This window comes from Oncorhynchus clarkii, chromosome 12 (assembly GCF_045791955.1).
Source record: "Oncorhynchus clarkii lewisi isolate Uvic-CL-2024 chromosome 12, UVic_Ocla_1.0, whole genome shotgun sequence".
NCBI classification, from domain to species: domain Eukaryota; kingdom Metazoa; phylum Chordata; class Actinopteri; order Salmoniformes; family Salmonidae; genus Oncorhynchus; species Oncorhynchus clarkii.
The window spans coordinates 21,381,149-21,407,156 of NC_092158.1; the positions used below are offsets into that span (position 1 = coordinate 21,381,149).

A 26,008-nucleotide genomic window follows, 5' to 3' on the forward strand; every position below is an offset into this window, starting at 1 on the left:
TCCTGGACTCTAAAATACACCTGTCTAAACATTCAGGACCATCAAATATAGGGATGGCACTGTGTGCAAAGTGGGATACAATAATCCCATGCAAAGATGATGGTAATAACACATTATCCTCTTGTTTTATTTCCACCCCCCCCTCCTTTCTCTCTCTCTCCTTCCTCTCTCCTTCTTCTCTCTCTCCTTTCTCTCTCTCTCTCTCTCTCTCTCTCTCTCTCTCTCTTGCGCTCTCCTTCCTCTCTTTCCTTCTTCTCTCTCTCCTCTCTCTCTCTCTCTCTCTCTCTCTCTCTCTCTCTCTCTCCCCTCTCTCTCTCTCTCGCACGCTCTCCTTCCTCTCTCTCTCGCCTTCCTCTCTTTCTCGCTCTCTCTCCTTCCTCTCTCTCTCTCTCTCTCTCTCTCTCTCTCTCTCTCTCTCTCTCTTTCTCTTGCCCTCTCCTTCCTCTCTCTCTCTCTCTCTCTCTCTCTCTCCTTCCTCTCTCTCCTTTTTCTCTCTCTCCTTCCTCTCTCTCTCTATCCTTCGTCTCTCTCCTTCCTCTCTCTCTCTCTCTCTCCCTTCTTCCTCACTCTCTCTCTCCTTCGTCTCTTTCTGCAGTGAGAGATGATGATGACTTCATGGGATTGGGTGATCTGCCAGAGACCTTCCCCTCGGACCCTCCGGAGCCCCTCCCAGTGTTCCTGATGGAGCCCGAGGAGGCGTACATCGTCAAGAACAAACCTGTCAATCTCTACTGCAAGGCCACGCCCGCCACTCAGATCTACTTCAAATGCAACAGCGAGTGGGTCCACCAGAAAGAACACACCGTAGAGGAGAGGGTGGACGAGAACTCGGGTCAGTAAAACTACCAGTGTGAATGTTTTTCTCATATGCACTGTATCTGGTTGTGGTTGTGTCCTGTGGACAACATTTTATCAACCCTGGAGTGCATTTAATGATCAACATGGACCAAACCTTTAAACATGAACAAAAGAGATCAACATGGTTGAGGTCGAACAGACAGCACAGACACTGAGACAAACAGACCCAGACTCACCCTTCAGCTACGCAGTTCGGTCAGAAAATCAAAGAGATGAATTATTCAGTGAAAACTTTACTATGCCCTTTACCACACCCCTAGAACACACACACACGCACACGCTGACACATACACATCCACACACACACGGTTAATGAGAATAGGATTTTTGTAGCATAGCGACAGTCTTGTTAAACTGAAAGAGATATTTTAACACAGGGCTGCACCAATACTAGTCTGTCACTGCAGAGGCTCTGTCTGAAAGAGTTGAAACTGGACATCATTAAGACTGAGACACAACACAGACAGAGGCATACTGTTCTCCTTCAGACATTACTCTCTTTCTCTCTCTCTTTATCTCTCTCTGTCCTTATCCTCTCTCTCTCTCTCTCTCTCTCTCTCTCTCTCTCTCTCTCTCCCTCTCTCTCCCTCTCTCTCTCTCTCTCTCTCTATCTGTGTCCTTATCTCCTCACTCAATTCCCTTTTCGTCTATCGCTCTCTTCTTCTCTCCTACTGTTTCTCTTTACATCAGTCATTATCAGTGTGAGTGAATGATGTTTGATGCTAAACCCTTATGTCTGACGCAAGTCCTCCACACCCTCATCCTCACCCTCACCCCACCCTCACCCCCACCCTCATCCCCACCCCAACTCTCATCCACACCCCAACTCTCACCCCCACCCTCATCCCCACCCCTGCCCTGAACCCACACCCTCATTCCCACCCCCACCCCAACTCTCATCCATACTCTCATCCACATCTCAACTCTCATCCCCACTCTCACCCCAACCCTCACCTCCACCCCAACTCTCATCCCCACCTTCATCCCCACCCTCATCCTCACCCCTGCCCTGAACCCACACCCTCATTCCCACCCCCACCAAAACTCTCATCCATACTCTCATCCACATCTCAACTCTCATCCCCACTCTCACCCCAACCCTCACCTCCACCCCAACTCTCATCCCCACCCTCATCCCCAAACCCACCCTCATCCCCACCCTCACCCCCACCCTCATCCCCATCCCCACCCCCACCCTCATCCCCACCCCCACCCCCATCCCCACCCCCACCCTCACCCCCACCCTCACCTCCACCCCAACTCTCAGAAACCAAGTCATAGCAGCATTCAGATATGTTCATACACACACCCTGGTGAAGGACTTCAGACCCAGTGAGCACAGTAGACAGTCCTGGCCTGTAGATAGTCCAACAGAAAGAGACTGGACCTTCTGCTTACCAAGGCAGACGTCCATTCTCCATCTCTTTCTCTGTTTGTCAGTCCTTTCTGCTTACCTCTCGCTTTTGTGTGTGTGTGAGTGTGCGCGCGTGCATGCGCATATGCATATGCACGTTTGTGTGTGAATATGTGTGCTTGCATGTACGTGCATACAGTATGTTTGGATGTGTGCAGGTGTGTGGTGTGTTTAGCCCCCACTCATGTAGAGGTTGAATGGTGAATCCCAGAGTGGAGGGGCTGAGGCTGTTTCTGACTAAAGCCTGCTCCTCTGGGCTCCACAGACATTACACACAGCACCATTCGGCTGATTGGCTGTATTCAGCTGCCAAAGGGGGAAATTGACTTCTTTTTGTAGCCCACAGGTAGCAATCACACAGCATTTACCCTCTTTAATCCCGGGGCTCAGAGACACACACACATCGCTGCACTCACTGGAATACACACACACACACACATCCCTGCACCCACTGGCACACATACACACATTCCTGCACCCACAGGCACACACACACACACATCCCTGCACACACACACATACGCATAATCACATATGTGCACAGACTCTCTCAATTCCCCCTCTCACATGCATACTTTCTTTAAATAAACAGACATCAGGGTGGAACATACTTCAACATGTTCCAAACAGAGCAACACACACACACAGATACTATACACACTGACTGATCAAAACATTAGGAACACCTTCCTGATATTTAGTTGCACCCCCTTTTCCCCTCAGAACAGCCTCAGTTCAAGGTGTCAAACTTGTTTCACAGGGATGCTGGTCCATGTCGACTCCAATGCTTTCCACAGTTGTGTCAAGTTGGATGTCCTTTGGGTGGTGGACCATTGGACCATTGATACACACGGGCAACTATTGAGTGTGAAAAACCCATTGCAGTTCTTGACACACTCAAACCGGTGTAGCTGGCATCTATACCATACCCCGTTCAAAGGCACTTAAATATTTGATCTTGCCCATTCACCCGCTGAATGGCACACACACACACTCCATGTCTCAAGGCTTAAAAATATTTCTTTAACCTGTCTCCTCCACTTCATCTACACTGATTGAAGTGGATTTAACAGGTGACATCAATAAGGGATCATAGCTTTCACCTGGTCAGTCTATGTCATGGAAAGATCAGTTTTTGTTCACTCAGTATATATACAGTGGGGAGAACAACTATTTGACACACTGCCGATTTTGCAGGTTTTCCTACTTACAAAGCATGTAGAGGTCTGTCATTTTTATCATAGGTACACTTCAACTGTGAGAGACGGAATCTAAAACAAAAATCCAGAAAATCACATTGTATGATTTTTAAGTAATTAATTTGCATTTTATTGCATGACATAAGTATTTGATACATCAGAAAAGCAGAACTTAATATTTGGTACAGAAACCTTTGTTTGCAATTACAGAGATCATATGTTTCCTGTAGTTCTTGACCAGGTTTGCACACACTGCAGCAGTGATTTTGGCCCACTTCTCCAGATCCTTCAGGTTTCGGGGCTGTCGCTGGGCAATACGGACTTTCAGCTCCCTCCAAAGATTTTCTATTGGGTTCAGGTTTGGAGACTGGCTAGGCCACTCCGGGACCTTGAGATGCTTCTTACGGAGCCACTCCTTAGTTGCCTTGGCTGTGTGTTTTGGATCGTTGTCATGCTGGAAGACCCAGCCACGACCCATCTTCAATGCTCTTACTGAGAGAAGGAGTTTGTTGGCCAAGATCTCGCCATACATGGCTCCATCCATCCTCCCCTCAAGATGGTGCAGTCGTCCTGTCCCCTTTGCAGAAAAGCATCTCCAAAGAATGATGTTTCCACCTCCATGCTTCACGGTTGGGATGGTGTTTTGGGGTTGTACTCATCCTTCTTTTTCCTCCAAACACGGCGAGTGTAGTTTAGACCAAAAAGCTCTATTTTTGTCTCATCAGACCACATGACCTTCTCCTATTCCTCCTCTGGATCATCCAGATGGTCATTGGCAAACTTCAGACGGGCCTGGACATGCGCTGGCTTGAGCAGGGGGACCTTGCGTGTGCTGCAGGATTTTAATCCATTACGGCGTAGTGTGTTACTAATGGTTTTCTTTGAGACTGTGGTCCCAGCTCTCTTCAGGTCATTGACCAGGTCCTGCCGTGTAGTTCTGGGCTGATCCCTCACCTTCCTCATGATCATTGATGCCCCACGAGGTGAGATCTTGCATGGAGCCCCAGACCGAGGGTGATTGACCGTCATCTTGAACTTCTTCCATTTTCTAATAATTGCACCAACAGTTGTTGCCTTCTCACCAAGCTGCTTGCCTATTGTCCTGTAGCCCATCCCAGCCTTGTGCAGGTCTACAATTTTATCCCTGATGTCCTTACACAGCTCTCTGGTCTTGGCCATTGTGGAGAGGTTGGAGTCTGTTTGATTGAGTGTGTGGACAGTTGTCTTTTATACAGGTAACGAATTCAAACAGGTGCAGTTAATACAGGTAATGAGTGGAGAACAGGAGGGCTTCTTAAAGAAAAACTAACAGGTCTGTGAGAGCCGGAATTCTTACTGGTTGGTAGGTGATCAAATACTTATGTCATGCAATAAAATGCAAATTAATTACTTACAAATCATACAATGTGATTTTCTGGATTTCTGTTTTAGATTCTGTCTCTCACAGTTGAAGTGTACCTATGATAAAAATTACAGACCTCTACATGCTTTGCAAGTAGGAAAACCTGCAAAATTGGCACTGTATCAAATACTTGTTCTCCCCACTGTATACCAGAGCAGATATGAAAACAGTCAGAGAACTTCAAACATCCATTATCTTTTCATTTTGACATGGGGCTGTACTTGAACTGTTATGAAGACTGTGAAGAAGTGTTTTGCAGCGTTGACATTAGAAGAGAAGAGGTTAAAAAGAAGAGGTTAGCAGTGGTGCCCCCTTTCCATCATGTCAGAAATCGTATTTGCTAAAAACATCTACAAGCAAACCAACCCACACAGCATACCCACACCACGCTCCACAAACCCAGCCCCAGAGGCTACCCACACTCATTCAACCATACACACGCGCACCCACACCTACACATACACAAACCACACTCCCCGCACTGAAGCCCACAGGCTATGCAGACTCTCTCTCTCTCTCTCTCTCTCATTCTCTCTCTCTCTCTCTCTCTCTCTCTGCCTCTCTCTATCTGTCTCTCTCTGTCTCTCTCTCTCTCTCTCTCTCTCTCTCTGTCTCTCACTCTCACTCTCACTCTCAGCCCCCCATGAGGCCCTGGTCAATACTGGAACTGCTGGAACTTCTGCAGGAAATATTATCTGATGCCCAATTTATCATGACACAGCTCTCTCTCTCTCTCTCTCTCTTTCTCTCTCTCGCTCTCTCTCTGTCTCTCCCGCTCCCTTTCTCTCTCTCGCTCTCTCCGTCTATCGACAACAGGAGAGAGAGAGAGAGAGAGAGAGAGAGAGATGGATGATGGAGAGAGAGACTGCAAGATGGAGAGAGAGTGGTGGAGAGGGCTACTCTTTGGCAATGTTAACATATATTGTCCATGCCAATAAAACCCTTCAATTAAAATTGAAAATACATTTATAGAGAGAGAGCGATGGAGAGTGATGTAGAGAAATAGAAAGCAGGAGAGAGCAAGACATCGAGAGGGTGAGACAAGTGAAGGAGAGATTGAAGGGGAAGCAGGGCATGTTGTGTTGTCAATCAGACAGCAGGCTCCAGCCAAAGCCTCTCTACCTCTGTCTGTATCTCCTGTATATGTATCATTGTATCAGAGTGCAGAAATAGAAACAGAGAGACTAGTGGGTTGCTGCATCTCCTGCCTCTCCTTCCTACCCAGGCTGAGGAACAGCATCATTAGTGCTGTGCTCTACCATGGCCCTGCTTTAGAAGTCATGCAGTGCCGCCTCACTAGAGGAACACCCACGTTAGACGTGCACCATTGATCTCACCTCTCAAACGCTGGCAGGGAGATTTTTCGTCGTTACCAAATATGATTTCCATCGTGCTCGGATTTGAGTTTGATTGATACATTTAGATCAGGATATTATAGTATTTTGAATAGTGCTTTTCAAAGACCCAGACTAACTTTTATTATTTTGATCTAATAAAAACTGTAGCTACCTATGTTTGCATAAGGTTGGAACACCTACTGTATGCAGATGGTCAAAATGATAACCCATTAGATGCCTAGTGCTGAGAGCTGTACCCACGCTGATATCTAGCTCTAGGCTCCAGTGACCTGTAGCCATTGATTTGAACAAATGAGCCGAGAGTTAATTATATGTATGAGAAGAGTAGCAGTGTAAGACACACTGGAGACAGACAGCTCACCATCCATCCTGTAAGAGTTATGTCTGGTAGCATCAAGCAGGAGTGGTGCTCTTCATTTGGGCGGCAGATAATCAGGGTACTTACTTACCCCATCCTCCCCTCCTCCCCCCTCAGTGACTGCTGCTCTAGCAGCCTGCTCGTCAGTGACTGATCAATAAAAGGAGCTAACGCTAGCCAGTGCTAATGATTGCTTTAATAATGAATCCTCTCCAATGGTTCCATCCAGACTCAGAGCACCACACCAGCTATCGTTTAATGGGACAGATTGGAAAATAATTTTGTATCATACTAATGGACAGTGAGTGGGTGTGAGATGGGATGGTGACATCTCAGATCACTGATCACTATAATGGCATCAGTAAGGAGTGGTTCGTTTGCATGAGTTATGATCCCAGAAGTATATTTCAGCCCCTCCATGTGTGTAGTCAGAACTGTAATGAAACAATCTCATATTTGACAGAGTAAATATTAGTAATAGTTCTAGTTGAGCGAATGCATGATGTCAGGGCATGATGTCACGATCTGACCTCAGTCCCCTCTGAAGAGACATAAAGTCCCTGTAACGATCACATTGATTCACAAAGATAAGCAGCCACCTTTTGTTTGAAGTCCCAGAATTCTACAGAACAATCATTAGCTGGCATCCTATATTCAAATCAAATCAAATCAAATTTTATTTGTCACATACACATGGTTAGCAGATGTTAATGCGAGTGTAGCGAAATGCTTGTGCTTCTAGTTCCGACAATGCAGTAATAACCAACAAGTAATCTAACTAACAATTCCAAAACTACTGTCTTATACACAGTGTAAGGGGATAAAGAATATGTACATAAGGATATATGAATGAGTGATGGTACAGAGCAGCATAGGCAGGATACAGTAGATGGTATCGAGTACAGTATATACATGAGGTGAGTATGTAAACAAAGTGGCATAGTTAAAGTGGCTAGTGATACATGCATTACATAAGGATGCAGTCGATGATATAGAGTACAGTATATACGTATGCATATGAGATGAATAATGTAGGGTAAGTAACATTATATAAGGTAGCATTGTTTAAAGTGGCTAGTGATATATTTACATCATTTCCCATCAATTCCCATTATTAAAGTGGCTGGAGTTGAGTCAGTGTCAGTGTCAGTGTGTTGGCAGCAGCCACTCAATGTTAGTGATGGCTGTTTAACAGTCTGATGGCCTTGAGATAGAAGCTGTTTTTCAGTCTCTCGGTCCCTGCTTTGATGCACCTGTACTGACCTCACCTTCTGGATGATAGCGGGGTGAACAGGCAGTGGCTCGGGTGGTTGATGTCCTTGATGATCTTTATGGCCTTCCTGTGACATCGGGCGGTGTATTGTTAGGAGTGTGAATACAGTAGATGTTTTCCTCATCGTATTAACTAGTCAAGATGATTGCAGTCCAGTCTGAATATGAACATTTGTTATTTGTTATTTTATTAGGATCCCCATTAGCTGTTGCAAAAGCAGCAACTACCGTTCCTGGGATCAAGCTGGATGACATGTGGATGACACGTGGATGACATGCTTGATCAGCCTGCCTGCTGCTTGTGCTATGTAGATACTCAACCTGGTCTCAGAGCGTTTTGGATTGTTCTGTACATAAATCCGATATACTCCATTTCATATGATATGTTACGTTTCGTATGGTATGTATTAACTTGTGGATGTCCATCACCCATTTAGTATGATATGTTACGTTTCGTATGGTATGTATTAACTTGTGGATGTCCATCACCCATTTAGTATGATATGTAACGTTTCGTATGGTATGTATTAACTTGTGGATGTCCATCACCCATTTTGTATGATATGTTACGTTTCGTATGGTATGTATTCATTTGTGGGAGTCCATCATCCATTTCAAATGATATGTTACGAATTACATTTGGTACGATATGTTATGAATTTACAAAATGTACGATATGGTATGAAAATACAACATGTACAATATGTACTTACCATAGTCCTATGTAAAGTAGGGTTAGGGGAAGGGTTAGCTAACATGCTAAGTAGCTAAAAAGTAGTAAGTTGTTGAAAAGTTGCTAAGTAGCTCAAATGCTAAAGTTGTTCGTGATGAGATGCGAACACACAACTTTGGGTTGATACATTTTCGCGTTATACACCCAACCACCCTCCTTTCATTATACGCCCAACCACCCTCCTTTCATTATACGCCCAACCACCCTCCTTTCATTATACGCCCAACCACCCTCCTTTCATTATACGCCCAACCACCCTCCTTTCATTATACACCCAACCACCCTCCTTTCATTATACGCCCAATCACCCTCCTTTCATTATACACCCAACCACCCTCCTTTCATTATACGCCCAACCACCCTCCTTTCATTATACGCCCAACCACCCTCCTTTCATTATACGCCAACCACCCTCCTTTCATTATACGCCCAACCACCCTCCTTTCATTATACACCCAACCACCCTCCTTTCATTATACACCCAACCACCCTCCTTTCATTATACACCCAACCACCCTTCTTTCATTATACGCCCAACCACCCTCCTTTCATTATACGCCCAACCACCCTCATTTTATTATACACCCAACCACCCTTCTTTCATTATACGCCCAACCACCCTCCTTTCATTATACGCCCAACCACCCTCCTTTCATTATACGTCAACCACCCTCCTTTCATTATACACCCAACCACCCTCCTTTCATTATACACCCAACCACCCTCCTTTCATTATACACCCAACCACCCTCCTTTCATTATACACCCAACCACCCTCCTTTCATTATACACCCAACCACCCTCCTTTCATTATACGCCCAACCACCCTCCTTTCATTATACACCCAACCACCCTCCTTTCATTATACGCCCAACCACCCTCCTTTCATTATACGTCCAACCACCCTCCTGTTATGTTTGGTAACCATACCAAACTAATTTGATTGTCCCGGTTTTAATTTACTATGTTATGTCTTGTCTATGAGACCAGGCTAAGAGACTAAAGCCTTCCTCAGAGTCTCAGAGTCAGGCAGCAGCGGGTTCTTAAGTGTGAGTGAGCAGAATAAATGACTAATTCTGGCACGCCCAAAGAGAATACTGGCCCTTTTTATTATTACGCCTATTGATTTTCACTATACTACTCTGTGTGATATTCTCCCAACTTCATGACTACCCTTAACCCATCTCTCTTCATCTATGTAGTGCTCTCTCTCACTCACAAACGCAGACACACACTCACACTCACACTAACACACACACACACACACACACACACACACACACACACACACACACACACACACACACACACACACACACACACACACACACACACACACACACACACACACACACACACAGGCACACACAAAAAAAGGCTCATACACACTCATATACACACATGCAGACACACAGACGTGTGCATGTACACACACACAGACGCTCAAGAAGTCACAAACACACCCAAACGTACGCACACATACACACACTCTTGTTGCTGTCAGTAGCTAGTAGCTAGGATGGCAGTAGCTAGTCTCTCTCTCACTGCCTGTCGGTCCACATGTAAATGTTGTATGAGTTCTAAGCTGCTGTGTAGGACATCAGTGTGCTTAGTGTCTGTTTGTCTGTATAAACAGACTGTGTAAAGCTCCTGAACCTGAAGGAATCAGCCATGTGTTTCCCCCACTCTCTCTCCTCTCTCCACTCTCTCTCCTCTCTACTCCTCCTCATGAAGAGAGTACCTGTAGGGAGGATAAGCAGATTTCTACAGCAGTAGATGGCAGTGTATGGGTAAATAGTGTCATTATCATATGGGATAAGACCCTCTACCACCAACCATCTATATATCACATGACCACTCTTACACTCCTCTAGTCTCTAACCTAATTCAGGTGAGTGTTGGCTGGAACCCTTCAGCTCAAGTAGTTTTTTAGGAGAAGAGGGATTTTGAGGGAGCTGGCTATAGAGGGCATATATGAGGTGAGGCAAGAGGAGAAATGGGAGCAGGAGGAGGAGAGGAGGCAGAAGAACACTCATCCAGTTTGCATGGAGATTATAGAGTGACTCTCTGGCTCAGTCTGCTGTCTCTGCCCCCACCTTATCACGACACAACTCTCTTTCTCTTTCTCTCTCTCTCTCAATTCAATTCAATTATATTCAAGGGTCTTTTTTTGGCATGGAGAGCGAGAGAGAGACAAAGAGATAGATGTTAACATTGCCAAAGCAAGTAAAGTAGATAATATACAAAAGTGAAATAAACAATAAAAATGAACAGTAAACACTACACTCACAGAAGTTCCAAAAGAATAAAGACATTGCAAATGTCATATCATGTCTATATACAGTGTTGTAAGGATGTACAAATGGTTAAAATACAAATGCTCTCTCTCTCTCTCTCTCTCTCTCTCTCTCTCTCTCTCTCTCTCTCTCTCTCTCTCTCTCTCTCTCTCTCTCAATTAAATTAAATTCAAGGGGCTTTATTGGCATGGGAAACATGTGTTAACATTGGCAAAGCAAGTGAGGTAGATAATATATAAAGTGAATATATAAAGTGAAATAAACAATAAAAATGAACAGTAAACATTACACATATAGAAGTTTCAAAACAATAAAGACAATCCAAATGTCATATTATATATATACAGTGTTTTAACAATGTACAAATGGTTAAAGGACACAAGATCAAATAAATAAGCATAAATATGGGTTGTATTTACAATGTTGTTTGTTCTTCACTGGTTGCCCTTTTCTCGTGGCAACAGGTCACAAATCTTGCTGCTGTGATGGCACACTGTGGAATTTCACCCAGTAGATATGGGAGTTTATCAAAATTGGATTTGTTTTCGAATTCTTTGTGGATCTGTGTAATCTGAGGGAAATATGTCTCTCTAATATGGTCATACATTGGGCAGGAGGTTAGGAAGTGCAGCTCAGTTTCCTCCCAATTTTGTGGGCAGTGAGCACATAGCCTGTCTTCTCTTGAGAGCCATGTCTGCCTACGGCGGCCTTTCTCAATAGCAAGGCTATGCTCACTGAGTATGTACATAGTCAAAGCTTTCCTTAATTTTGGGTCAGTCACAGTGGTCAGGTATTCTGCCACTGTGTACTCTCTGTTTAGGGCCAAATAGCATTCTAGTTTGCTCTGTTTTTTTGTAAATGATTTCCAATGTGTCAAGTAATTATATATATTTTTTCTCATGATTTGGTTGTGTCTAATTGTGTTGCTGTCCTGGGGCTCTGTGAGGTCTGTTTGTGTTTGTGAACAGAGCCGCAGGACCAGCTTGCTTAGGGCAAGTACTGTTCTCCAGGTTCCTCTCTCTGCTTTGTTATGGAAGGTTTGGGAATCGCTTCCTTTTAAGTGGTTGTAGAATTTAACGTCTCTTTTCTGTATTTTGATAGCGTGTATCTCTCTCTCTCTATCTCACTATGTCTCTCTTCTCTCTCTCTCTCTCTCTCTGCCTCTCTCTCTCCCTACTCCCAATACTGTGGGGATCAATAGTTCTGTTAGCTAAAGTTTCTACTGCAGAGTGACAACTGCATTGTTTGTGATTTATGGTACATGATGTTGCCATAGGGCTCCTCTCTATACTTTCATTGGATTAGATTGCTGTGTATTGAATGTGTGTGCTGTTTCTCCTGTCAGAGAGAGAACAGTCAGATCCTCCACCTCCATACTGTCTAATCCTCTCAGTAATACATTAGAAGATAAGATGAGGAGGGGCTGAGAAACCAAAGAAGCATCCATGATACTCAGTGCCAAGCAGCCTGGCACACCCAGCTGTACACACACACGCACGCACTCACACACACGCACACGCACGGCCATGGACGTACGCACACATACGCACGCACACACACACACACACACACACACACACACACACACACACACACACACACACACACACACACACACACACACACACACACACACACACACACACACACACACACAGTACACACAGCATTATTTCAGTAATCTGAGCTGGAGGGGCAGCTGTGCTGTGGGTAGAGGGGTTTGTTTCAGGGCTGATTTGTTTGTTTGGGCTCTGGCACCCAGATGAGCAGTAATCAGAGGAGTTAGAAGACAGGATTGTGTTAGCCATGACACTGATGAGGCTGCTAGGCTTCCTCCCCCACAGTCCCATGCACAGCCCCGGACCTCAACAACTCAATCCCACAGCACCTCACCGCAATCTGGGCCAAGCTAGCACACACAGAACACACACACCCAGCACTAAGCACACAGGGAGACCCATTGCCAAACAGCCTCGGGAAATACCCTTTTGGACAGGGTAGTTAGTAGACTGATTTAAAGATGCGATACAATTGATTAAATTGATGTATTAAAGTGTGAAGAGCTCTGTGTGTGGTTTTGCCAGATTTTGAATGGGTGTATGATTCAGAGGGGTTGGGTTAAATGCAAAAGACACATTTCAGTTGAATGCATTCAGTTGTTCAACTGACTAGGTATCCCCCTTTCTCTGTCCTATATGTGTGTTTGTCTAGATACAGATACACTACATGACCAAAAGTATGTGGACACCTGTTTGTCTAACATGTTATTCAAAATAATGGGTATTGGGCCTCCCGAATGGCGCAAGGGTCTAAGGCACTGCATCGCGGTGCTAGAGGCATCACTACAGACCAGGGTTCGATCCATGATCGGGAGTCCTATAGGGCGGCGCACAATTGGCCCAGTGTCGTCCAGGTTAGGGGAGGGTTTGGCCGGGGGGCATTACTTGGCTCATCGTGCTCTAGAGCCTCCTTGTGGCGGGCCGGGCACCTGCTGGCTAACCGCTGTCGTCAGTTGAACTGTGTTTTCTCCGAAACATTGGTGTGGCTGGCTTCCGGGTTAAGCGGCCGCCCGTGTTAAGAAGCGCGGTTTAGTGGGTCTTGTTTCGGAGGATGCATGACTCGACCTTCGCCTCCCGAGCCCATTGGGGAGTTGCAGCGATGAGACATAATCGAAATTGGGGAGAAACATGGGGTAAAACACACAAAAAAATATTATCATTGTAATGGGTATTTATATATGGAACAAGAAATGGCCTTCCCCAAACTGTTGCCACGAATTTGGAAGCACAGAATCATCTAGAATGACATTGTATGCTGTAGCTTTAAGATTTCCCTTCACTGGAACTAAGGGGCCATGAAAACAGCCCTAAACCATTATTCCTCCTCACCAAACTTTACAGTTGGCACTTTGCATTCTACGAGCTTCAGCACTTGGCGGTCCCGTTCTGTGAGCTTGTGTGGCCTACCACTTTACGGCTGAGCCGTTGTTGCTCCTAGACGTTTCCACTTCACAATAACAGCACTTACAGTGGACTGGGGCAGCTCTAGAAGACAGAAATTTGACGAACTGACTTGTTGGAAAGTGGCATCCTATGACAGTGCCACGTTGGAAAGTCACTGAACTCTTCAGTACAGGCCATTCTACTGCCAGTGTTTGTCTATGGAGATTGCATGACAGTGTGCTCGATTTTATACACCTGTCAGCAACGGGTGTGGCTGAAATAGCTGAATACACTAATTTGAAGGGGTGTCCACATACTTTTGTATATATAGTGTATCTTCTCTAATTTACTTTCCCAGGTGTGAGAGGTTAGTATTGACATCCTCTCAATGAAGCTATAGACTGTGCTGCTGGCAACATGTTAGAACTGATATTCATTCCCCTCTCCCCAGGGCCGGTGCCAGGGAGGACAACATTCATTTAACTTTATCAAGCTATAATTTCCCTCAAATGGCTTTGGCTCTGTGTTTTGAATGTCCCGTCTCTCTGCCCAAGGCTAGTGTTGGTTCTGCTTCTGTATCCGAGCCTGTATACTGACTTTCTTCTCTCTCCACTCCGCAGGATTGGTGGTGCGAGAGGCCAGTATTGAGATCACACGGCAGCAAGTAGAGGAGCTGTTTGGACCAGAGGACTTCTGGTGTCAGTGTGTTGCCTGGAGCTCTGCAGGGACCACCAAGAGTCGCAAGGCACACGTCCTCATCGCGTGTGAGTAACGGCCTCTACCCTGTCACTATTGAGTCCCCTCAACTCTGTCCTCATTCCTGTCCCCATCCTGTCCCCATCCCTGTCCCTATTCCTGTCTTCATCCATTCCAGGCTCCATCCCTGTCGCCATCCCTGTCCCCATCCCTGTCCCCATCCCAGTCTCCATCCCTGTCCCCATCCCTGTCTCCATCCCAGACCCCATCCCAGTCTCCATCCCTGTCCCCATCCCTGTCTCCATCCCAGACCCCATCCCAGTCTCCATCCCTGTCCCCATCCCTGTCTCCATTCCAGACCCTATCCCAGTCTCCATCCCTGTCCCCATCCCAGTCTCCATCCCTGTCCCCATCCCTGTCTCTATCCCAGACCCCATCCCAGTCTCCATCCCTGTCCCCATCCCAGTCTCCATCCCAGTCTCCATCCCAGACCCCATCCCAGTCTCCATCCCAGTCTCCATTCCAGACCCCATCCCAGACTCCATCCCAGTCTCCATCCCAGACCCCAACCCAGACCCCAACCCAGACCCCATCCCAGTCTCCATCCCAGTCTCCATCCCAGACCCCATCCCTGTCGCCATCCCTGTCCCCATCCCAGTCTCCATCCCTGTCCCCATCCCAGTCTCCATCCCTGTCCCCATCCCAGTCTCCATCCCAGTCTCCATCCCAGACCCCATCCCAGACCCCATCCCTGTCTCCATCCCAGACCCCATCCCAGTCTCCATCCCTGTCCCTATCCCAGACCCCATCCCTGTCCCTGTCCCCATCCTGTCCCCACCCTGTCCTAATCCCTGTCCCCATCCCAGTCCCCATCCTGTCCACATCCCACTCCCCATCTTGTCCCAGACCCCATCCCAGTCTCATCCCTGGACTCATCCCAGTCCCCATCCTGTCCCAGACCCCATCCCAGTCTCTATCCCTGTCCCCATCCCAGTCTCCATCCCTGTCCACGACCCTATCCCAGTCTCCATCCCAGTCTCCATCCCTGTCCCTATCCCAGACCCCATCCCAGACCCCATCCCAGTCTCCATACCTGTCCCCATCCCTGTCCCCATCCCAGTCCCCATCCTGTCCTCATCCCTGTCCCCACCCCAGTCCCCATCCCTGTCCCCATCCCAGTCCCCATCCTGTCCTCATCCCTGTCCCCACCCCAGTCCCCATCCCTGTCCTCACAGTCAAAGAGTCACCGAGAGTGACTCTTTCCAAGTTGATCTGTATCTGCCAGTTGTACAGGCAGTCAAGAAAAGGCTCTCATAACTAATGGCGGTTACGTGTTCTTTTGAGCGTGGGTGGGTAAAACAGCCCATAGACTCCAGTTTCATTGTGTATAAACTAGGAGGAACTGAGCAGAGACAGGGAGTGCTGTATACACACAGCACAAGGATATGTTTATACCAACATTTCCGGTTATTTGTTGGTGGTCCTCAAATGCTATTTTCTTATGTTAGTAATTCAGTATACCGGGGTCAGTATACCAAATACCAACATGTTTTCCAGTAACAGCACATTTATTTCTTCCCTTGCGCTAAAATCAGTTTAACGTGACCCAGAGGACATGCCAATCAAAACGTGAAGACGAAATAGAGGAGTTTTATGTCTTTCAGTTGTTGAGTGATCACAACAACAACAACAAAAAAGAGTACACTAAAATGCCAAAAAATGTACTGAACTCTGACTGTTTTTCTGCTTTATCTTTATCACTGAGCCATGGGTCTTCTGCAATCATCGGTATTTGCATGGACCTTATGCATTTCTGACTTCAAGCCATGTTGTGTCCAGTCTCTCTCTTTCTCCAATAGAGTGACAGAGGTCTCTGGGACACTTATATCCCTTTCATACACAGACCAAAATCCCACTAATTTACCATGCATGCATTTTTATACCAGCCTTTTCATAAATCTGAAAGGAGTAGAGATAAAATGAATGGAAAAATATAAGCTACTAAAGACCTACAGTAGTCATGATTCCTGCATTTTCACAGACCCTGTAACCAAAATACAGGTATTGGATTTGTGTGAATGGTTCTCTGTTTTTTTTTACAGGTAAATTCATTAACTGTTCCATTGTTTAACACCTTCCTAATTTGAACTGCAAACACCCCCCATGTTTTAACAACACCCACCAGCCCCCACCCCTCCCAGTTTGCCAGTTACCCACTGATATGTATAAAAGGGGTATACCTGCAAATAAGTGGTAAATTAGGGGCTGTTTGAAAGGGGTCATGTAAACATTGCCTTGTCTTTTTTACAGTTAATGTACCAAATCGTCTGTCTGATATGAGTATTACTGCTGCGATGGCCGCCCTCTGTGTTTAGTAAATGCATTTCGATGGGTGTCAGAGGGGCGGCCACGATGCGTCACTTCTCCATTGGCCTTTCAGAGACCCTGTTAGGATGACTCACTAGACATCTGAGAAAGTGCTGTGTTCATGCCTCTGTTACTACTCATCACCAGCACTCACTTAACAGCAGCTATACTCATCACCAGCACTCACTTAACAGCATCTAAACTCATCACCAGCACTCACTTAACAGCAGCTATACTCATCACCAGTACTCACTTAACAGCAGCTATACTCATCACCAGCACTCACTTAACAGCATCTAAACTCATCACCAGTACTCACTTAACAGCAGCTGTACTAATCACCAGCACTTACTTAACAGCATCTAAACTCATCACCAGCACTCACTTAACAGCAACTATACTCATCACCAGCATTCAGTTAACAACAGCAACACTCATCACCAGCATTTACTGTAGTCAACAGCAGTTATGCTCATCACCAGCATTTACTGTAGTTAAGAGCAGCTTTACTCATCACCAGCATTTAGTTAACAGCAGCTACACTCATCACCAGCACTCACTTAACAGGATCTAAACTCATCACCAGCATTCACGTAACAGCAGCTATACTCATCACCAGCATTTAGTTAACAGCAGCTATACTCATCACCAGCATTTAGTTAACAGCAGCTATACTCATCACCCGCATTCAGTTAACAGCAGCTATACTCAACACCAGCATTTAGTTCACAGCAGCTATACTCATCACCAGCATTTAGTTAACAGCAGCTTTACTCATCACCAGAATGTAGTTAACAGCAGCTATACTCATCACCAGCACTCAGTTACCAGCAGCTATACTCATCACCAGTACTCACTTAACAGCAGCTATACTAATCACCAGCACTCACTTAACAGCATCTAAACTCATCACCAGCATTCACTTAACAGCAGCTACACTCATCACCAGTACTCACTTAACAGCAGCTGTACTAATCACCAGCACTCACTTAACAGCATCTAAACTCATCACCAGCACTCACTTAACAGCAGCTATACTCATCACCAACACTCACTTAAGAGCATCTAAACTCATCACCAGCACTCACTTAACAGCAGCTATACTCATCACCAGTACTCACTTAACAGCAGCTATACTAATCACCAGCACTCACTTAACAGCATCTAAACTCATCAACAGCATTCACTTAACAGCAGCTATACTCATCACCAGCAATTAGTTAACAACAGCTATACTCATCACCAGCAATTAGTTAACAGCAGCTATACTCATCACCAGTATTTAGTTTACAACAGCTATACTCATCACCAGCAATTAGTTAACAACAGCTATACGAATCACCAGCATTCAGTTAACAGCAATTATACTCATCACCAGCATTCCGTTAACAACAGCAACACTCATCAAAGGCATTTACTGTAGTCAACAGCAGTTATGCTCATCAACAGCATTTACTGTAGTTAACAGCAGCTTTACTCATCACCAGCATTTAGTTAACAGCAGCTACACTCATCACCAGCACTCACTTAACAGGATCTAAACTCATCACCAGCATTCACGTAACAGCAGCTATACTCATCACCAGCATTTAGTTAACAGCAGCTATACTCATCACCAGCATTTAGTTAACAGCAGCTATACTCATCACCCGCATTCAGTTAACAGCAGCTATACTCAACACCAGCATTTAGTTCACAGCAGCTATACTCATCACCAGCATTTAGTTAACAGCAGCTTTACTCATCACCAGAATGTAGTTAACAGCAGCTATACTCATCACCAGCACTCAGTTAACAGCAGCTATACTCATCACCAACATTTAGTTAACAGTCGCGATACTCATCACCAGCATTCAGTTAACAACAGCTATACTCATCACCAGCATTTAGTTAACCGCAGCTATACTCATCACCAGCATTTAGTTAACCGCAGCTATACTCATCACCAGCACTCACTTAACAGCATCTAAACTCATCACCAGTACTCACTTAACAGCAGCTGTACTAATCACCAGCACTTACTTAACAGCATCTAAACTCATCACCAGCACTCACTTAACAGCAACTATACTCATCACCAGCATTCAGTTAACAACAGCAACACTCATCACCAGCATTTACTGTAGTCAACAGCAGTTATGCTCATCACCAGCATTTACTGTAGTTAAGAGCAGCTTTACTCATCACCAGCATTTAGTTAACAGCAGCTACACTCATCACCAGCACTCACTTAACAGGATCTAAACTCATCACCAGCATTCACGTAACAGCAGCTATACTCATCACCAGCATTTAGTTAACAGCAGCTATACTCATCACCAGCATTTAGTTAACAGCAGCTATACTCATCACCCGCATTCAGTTAACAGCAGCTATACTCAACACCAGCATTTAGTTCACAGCAGCTATACTCATCACCAGCATTTAGTTAACAGCAGCTTTACTCATCACCAGAATGTAGTTAACAGCAGCTATACTCATCACCAGCACTCAGTTACCAGCAGCTATACTCATCACCAGTACTCACTTAACAGCAGCTATACTAATCACCAGCACTCACTTAACAGCATCTAAACTCATCACCAGCATTCACTTAACAGCAGCTACACTCATCACCAGTACTCACTTAACAGCAGCTGTACTAATCACCAGCACTCACTTAACAGCATCTAAACTCATCACCAGCACTCACTTAACAGCAGCTATACTCATCACCAACACTCACTTAAGAGCATCTAAACTCATCACCAGCACTCACTTAACAGCAGCTATACTCATCACCAGTACTCACTTAACAGCAGCTATACTAATCACCAGCACTCACTTAACAGCATCTAAACTCATCAACAGCATTCACTTAACAGCAGCTATACTCATCACCAGCAATTAGTTAACAACAGCTATACTCATCACCAGCAATTAGTTAACAGCAGCTATACTCATCACCAGTATTTAGTTTACAACAGCTATACTCATCACCAGCAATTAGTTAACAACAGCTATACGAATCACCAGCATTCAGTTAACAGCAATTATACTCATCACCAGCATTCCGTTAACAACAGCAACACTCATCAAAGGCATTTACTGTAGTCAACAGCAGTTATGCTCATCAACAGCATTTACTGTAGTTAACAGCAGCTTTACTCATCACCAGCATTTAGTTAACAGCAGCTACACTCATCACCAGCACTCACTTAACAGGATCTAAACTCATCACCAGCATTCACGTAACAGCAGCTATACTCATCACCAGCATTTAGTTAACAGCAGCTATACTCATCACCAGCATTTAGTTAACAGCAGCTATACTCATCACCCGCATTCAGTTAACAGCAGCTATACTCAACACCAGCATTTAGTTCACAGCAGCTATACTCATCACCAGCATTTAGTTAACAGCAGCTTTACTCATCACCAGAATGTAGTTAACAGCAGCTATACTCATCACCAGCACTCAGTTAACAGCAGCTATACTCATCACCAACATTTAGTTAACAGTCGCGATACTCATCACCAGCATTCAGTTAACAACAGCTATACTCATCACCAGCATTTAGTTAACCGCAGCTATACTCATCACCAGCATTTAGTTAACCGCAGCTAAATCAAGTTGTATTTGTCACATGCGCTGAATACAAGAAATGTAGACCTTACAGTAAATTGCTTACTTACAAGCCCTTAACCAACCATGCAGTTCAAAAAATCGTTATGAAAATATTTACTAAATAAAATAACAAGTAACACAATAAAATTACAATAACAAGGCTATATACAGGGGGTAGATAATAAACAGCAAGTTGCAGCAGTGTAAAAAATAAAGGGGGGTCAATGTAAATAGTATGGGTGACCGTTTGATTCATTGTTCGGTAGTCTTATGGGTTGGGGGTAGAAGCTGTTAACCTCTCTGGGATCGTTCGGGATGCTAGGGTCCCACCTCTGGGATCGTTCGGGACGCTAGGGTCCCACCTCGACAACAGCCAGTGAAATTGCAGGGCTCCAAATGCAAAACAACAGAAATCCCATAATTCAAATTCCTCAAACATACAAGTATTATCCACCAGTTTAAAGATAAACTTCTTCTTAATGCAACCGCTGTGTCAGATTTCAAAAAGGCTTTACGGAGAAAGCACACTTTGCGATTATGTTAGGTCTGCACCTAGCCACAGAAACCTATACAGCCATTTTCCAGCCAAGGAGAGTGTCACAAAAGTCAGAAATAGCATTAAAATGAATCACTTACCTTTGATGATCTTCATCTGGTGGCACTCCCAGGTCTCAATGTTAGACAATAAATGTTTGTTTTGTTCGATAATGTCCCTCTTTATGGCCAAATACCTCCTTTTTGTTTGCGCGTTTTGTCCAGTAATCCGAATGCTTCACATCTCTGGGATCTTTCGGGAAGCTAGCGTCCCACCTCGCCAACAGCCAGTGAAATTGCAGGGTGCCAAATTCAAAACAACAGAAATGTCATAATTAAAATTCCTCAACCATACAAGTATTTTACACCATTTTAAAGATACACTTCTCGTTAATACAACCACAGTGTCCGATTTCAAAAAGGCTTCTCGGCGAAAGCAGAACATATCATTTATGTTAGGTCAGTAATGAGTCACAGAAAGCATTCAGCCATTTTCCAACCAAAGAGAGGTGTCACAAAAAGCAGAAATATAGATAAAATTAATCATTAACCTTTGACGATCTTCATCAGATGACACTCCCAGGACTCAATGTATACATGTATGTTTTGTTCGATCAAGTTCATATTTATATCCAAAAACAGTTTACATTGGCGCCATGTTCAAAAATGCCTCCAAACCACCGGAGAAATTGCAGAGAGCCACATCAAATAACAGAATTACTCATCATAAACTTTGATGAAAGATACATAGAATTAAAGATAAACTTGTTCTTAATGCAACCTCTGTGTCAGATTTCAAAAAAGCTTTACGGCAAAAGCACAATATTCAATAATCTGAGAACAGCGTTCAGCCACAAATGCAAGCCATACAGTTACCCGCCAAATTGTCATAAATAGCATTATAAATCTTCACTTACCTTTGCTGATCTTTGTCGGAATGCACTCACAGGACTCCCACTTCCACAAGAAATGTTTGTTTTGTTCGATTACATCCATATTTATCTCCAAATACCTCCGTTTTGTTCGCGCGTTTAGTTCACTATTCCAAAGGCACAATGCGCGAGCGCAAAATCCAGACGAAAAGTCAAAAGAGTTCCATTACAGTTTATCTTTTTATGGCTGCAGGGACAGTATTGAGTAGCTTGGATGAAAAGGTGCCCATTGTGAACGGCCAGCTCCTAAGTCTCAGTTGCTAATATATGCATATTATTATTCATATTGGATGGAAAACACTCTGAAGTTTCTAAAACTGTTTGAATTATGTCTGTGAGTAAAACAGAACTCATATAGCAGGCTAGCTGCAATCCGAGTGGCTACTCCTGGCTAACGTCTCTCTCCCGGCTAGCCGAAGAGGTCCACTAGCTAATTCTTGGGCTACAATACCTCTTTTGTCAATTGGCCTGGACCCTTTACTGTCAACACGGAGCCCCGCCGATCCATCACAACTGGTCTGCTGACGTAATCGTCCGAGGTAGTTTCAACAGGCTCTTCTGTTGCGACGTCCCCAAAAGCCCATCTGCTAGCCCCGACCCGCTAGCTGTTTGATTCGCTGTGTCTCCAGCTCACCTACCATAGTAGCGACTACTGAATCGGCTCCCTGAGTCACCTATTGCTACTCAGTGGATCCTATGATCACATGGCTACACATGCCTCTCCCTAATGTCAATATGACTCATCTATTGCTGTTTTGGTTAGTGATTATTGTCTTATTTCACTGTAGAGCCCCCAGCCCCGCCCAATATGCCTTCGATAGCCCTTTAGTTCCACCCCCCCACACATGTGGTGAGCTCACCTGGCTTAACTGTGCCTCTAGAGACAAAACCTCTCTCATCGTCACTCAATGCCTAAGTTTACCTCCACTGTACTCACATCCTACAATACCCTTGTCTGTACATTATGCCTTCAATCTATTCTTCCACGCCCAGAAATCTGCTCCTTTTACTCTCTGTTCCGAACACACTAGACGACCAGTTCTTATAGCCTTTAGCCGTACCCTTATCCTACTCCTCCTCTGTTCCTCTGGTGATGCAGAGGTTAACCCAGGCCCTGCAGCCTCCAGCACCATTCCCCAAGTGCTCTCATTTGTTGACTTCTGTAACCGTAAAAGCCTTGGTTTCATGCATGTTAGCATCAGAAGCCTCCTCCCTAAGTTTGTTTTATTGACTGCTTTATAGCACACTCCGCCAACCCTGTTGTCCTAGCTGTGTCTGAATCCTGGCTTAGGAAGGACACCAAAAATCCTGAAATTTCCATCCCCAACAACAACATTTTCCGACAACATAGAACTGCCAAAGGGGGCAGAGTTGCAATCTACTGCAGAAAAAAAGCCTGCAGAGTTCTGTCATACTATCCAGGTCTGTGCCAAAACAATTCAAGCTTCTACTTTTTAAAAATCCAACTTTCCAGAAACAAGTCTCTCACTGTTGCCGCTTGTTATAGACCCCCCTGAATTGATTGCCCCCTATCTATCTTCAGATCTCGTACTGTTAGGTGACCTAAACTGGGATATGCTTAACACCCCGGCCGTCCTACAATCTAAGATAGATGCCCTGAATCTCACACAAATTATCAAGGAACCTACCAGGTGCCACCATAAATCCGTAACCATGGGCACCCTCTTAGATATCATCCTGACCTACTTGCCCTCTAAATACTTGTTTGCTGTTTTCAACCAGGATCTCAGCGATCACTGCCTCATTGCCTGCGTCCATAATGGATCCGTGGTTAAACGACCACCCCTCATCACTGTCAAACGCTTCTTAAAACATTTCAGAGAGCAGACCTTTCTAATCGACCTGGCCCGGGTATCCTGGAAGGATATTGACCTCCTCCCATCAGTAGAGGATGCCTGGTTGCTCTTTAAAAGTACTTTCATCACCATCTTAAATAAGCATGCCCCATTAGAACTAAGAACAGATATAGCCCTTGGTTCACCCCAGATTTGACTGCCCTTGACCAGCACAAAAACATCCTGTGGCGTTCTGCATTAGCATCGAATTGTCCCTCGCGATATGCAACTATTCAGGGAAATCAGGAACCAATATACACAGTCAGTTAGGAAAGCTAAGGCTATCTTTTTCAAACAGAAATGTACATCCTGTAGTACTAATTCCCCAAAGTTTGGAGAATAAGAGCATCTCCTCCCAACTGTCCACTGCACTGAGGCTAGGAAACACTGTCACCACCGATAAATCCACGATAATCTAGACTTTCAATATGCATTTTTCTACTGCTGGCCATGCTTTCCACCTGGCTACCCCTGCAGTCTATCACAGTGCCATCCATTTTGTCACCAAAGCCCCATATACTACCCACCACTGTGACCTGTATGCTCTCGTTGGCTGGCCCTCGCTACATATTCGTCCCCAAACCCACTGGCTTCAGGTCATCTATAAGTATTTGCTAGGTAATGCCCACCTTATCTCAGCTCATTGGTCACCATAGCAACACTCACCAGTAGCACGTGCTCCAGCAGGTATATTTCACTGGTCATCCACAAAGCCAGACCTTGCTTTGGCTGCCTTTCCTTCCTGTTCTCTGCTGCCAATGACTGGAACACATTGCAAAAATCACTGAAGCTGGAGACTTATATCTCCCTCTCTAACTTTAAGCATCAGCTGTCAGAGCAGCTTACCGATCACTGTACCTGTACACAGCCAATCTGTAAATAGCATACCCAACTACCTCATCCCCATATTGTTATTTATCTTTTTGCTCTTTTGCATCTCTACTTGCACATCATCATCTGCACATCTATATCTCCAGTGTTAATGCTAATTGTAATTATTTTGCCTCTATGGCCTATTTATAGCCTTACCTCCCTAACCTTCTACATTTGCACACACTGTACATAGATTTTTCTATTGTGTTATTGACTGTACGTTTGTTTATGTGTAACTCTGTGTTGTTTTTGTCGCACTGTTTTGCTTTATCTTGGCCAGGTCGCAGTTGTAAATGAGAACTTGTTCTCATCTGGCCTACCTGGTTAAATAAAGGTGAAATAAAAAAAAGAAGAAAAAAATAATGTATCCCTCTCTTCCCTTCTCCTTTTGATTGATCCCTCTCTCTTCTCCTCCTATTAGAATGGATCCCTCTCTCTTCTCCTCCTATTAGAATGATCTCTCTCTTCTCCTCCTATTAGAATGATCTCTCTCTTCCCTTCTCCTTTTGATTGATCCCTCTCTCTTCTCCTCCTATTAGAATGATCTCTCTCTTCCCTTCTCCTTTTGATTGATCCCTCTCTCTTCTCCTCCTATTAGAATGATCTCTCTCTTCTCCTCCTATTAGAATGATCTCTCTCTTCCCTTCTCCTTTTGATTGATCCCTCTCTCTTCTCCTCCTATTAGAATGATCTCTCTCTTCTCCTCCTATTAGAATGATCTCTCTCTTCCCTTCTCCTTTTGATTGATCCCTCTCTCTTCTCCTCCTATTAGAATGATCTCTCTCTTCTCCTCCTATTAGAATGATCTCTCTCTTCTCCTCCTATTAGAATGATCTCTCTCTTCCCTTCTCCTTTTGATTGATCCCTCTCTCTTCTCCTCCTATTAGAATGATCTCTCTCTTCTCCTCCTATTAGAATGATCTCTCTCTTCTCCTCCTATTAGAATGATCTCTCTCTTCTCCTATTAGAATGATCTCTCTCTTCTCCTCCTATTAGAATGATCTCTCTCTTCCCTTCTCCTTTTGATTGATCCCTCTCTCTTCTCCTCCTATTAGAATGATCTCTCTCTTCTCCTCCTATTAGAATGATCTCTCTCTTCTCCTCCTATTAGAATGATCTCTCTCTTCTCCTCCTATTAGAATGATCTCTCTCTTCCCTTCTCCTTTTGATTGATCCCTCTCTCTTCTCCTCCTATTAGAATGATCTCTCTCTTCTCCTCCTATTAGAATGATCTCTCTCTTCTCCTCCTATTAGAATGATCTCTCTCTTCTCCTCCTATTAGAATGGATTTTGTACATTGAGAATATTTT

The 26,008-nt window shown here is 44.6% G+C and overlaps 1 protein-coding gene across 3 annotated transcripts in view; it reads left to right on the forward strand.

The window, feature by feature from the left end:
- LOC139422870 (netrin receptor UNC5C-like) overlaps nt 1-26,008 on the forward strand; it is a 240,879-nt gene that overhangs the window by 134,781 nt on the left and 80,090 nt on the right. For all 3 annotated transcript variants that reach the window (XM_071174300.1, XM_071174299.1, XM_071174301.1), the window contains 2 exons: nt 596-832; nt 14,454-14,597. In XM_071174300.1, coding sequence (XP_071030401.1) covers nt 596-832; nt 14,454-14,597 — 381 coding nt within the window. The remainder of the gene's footprint in view (nt 1-595; nt 833-14,453; nt 14,598-26,008) is intronic.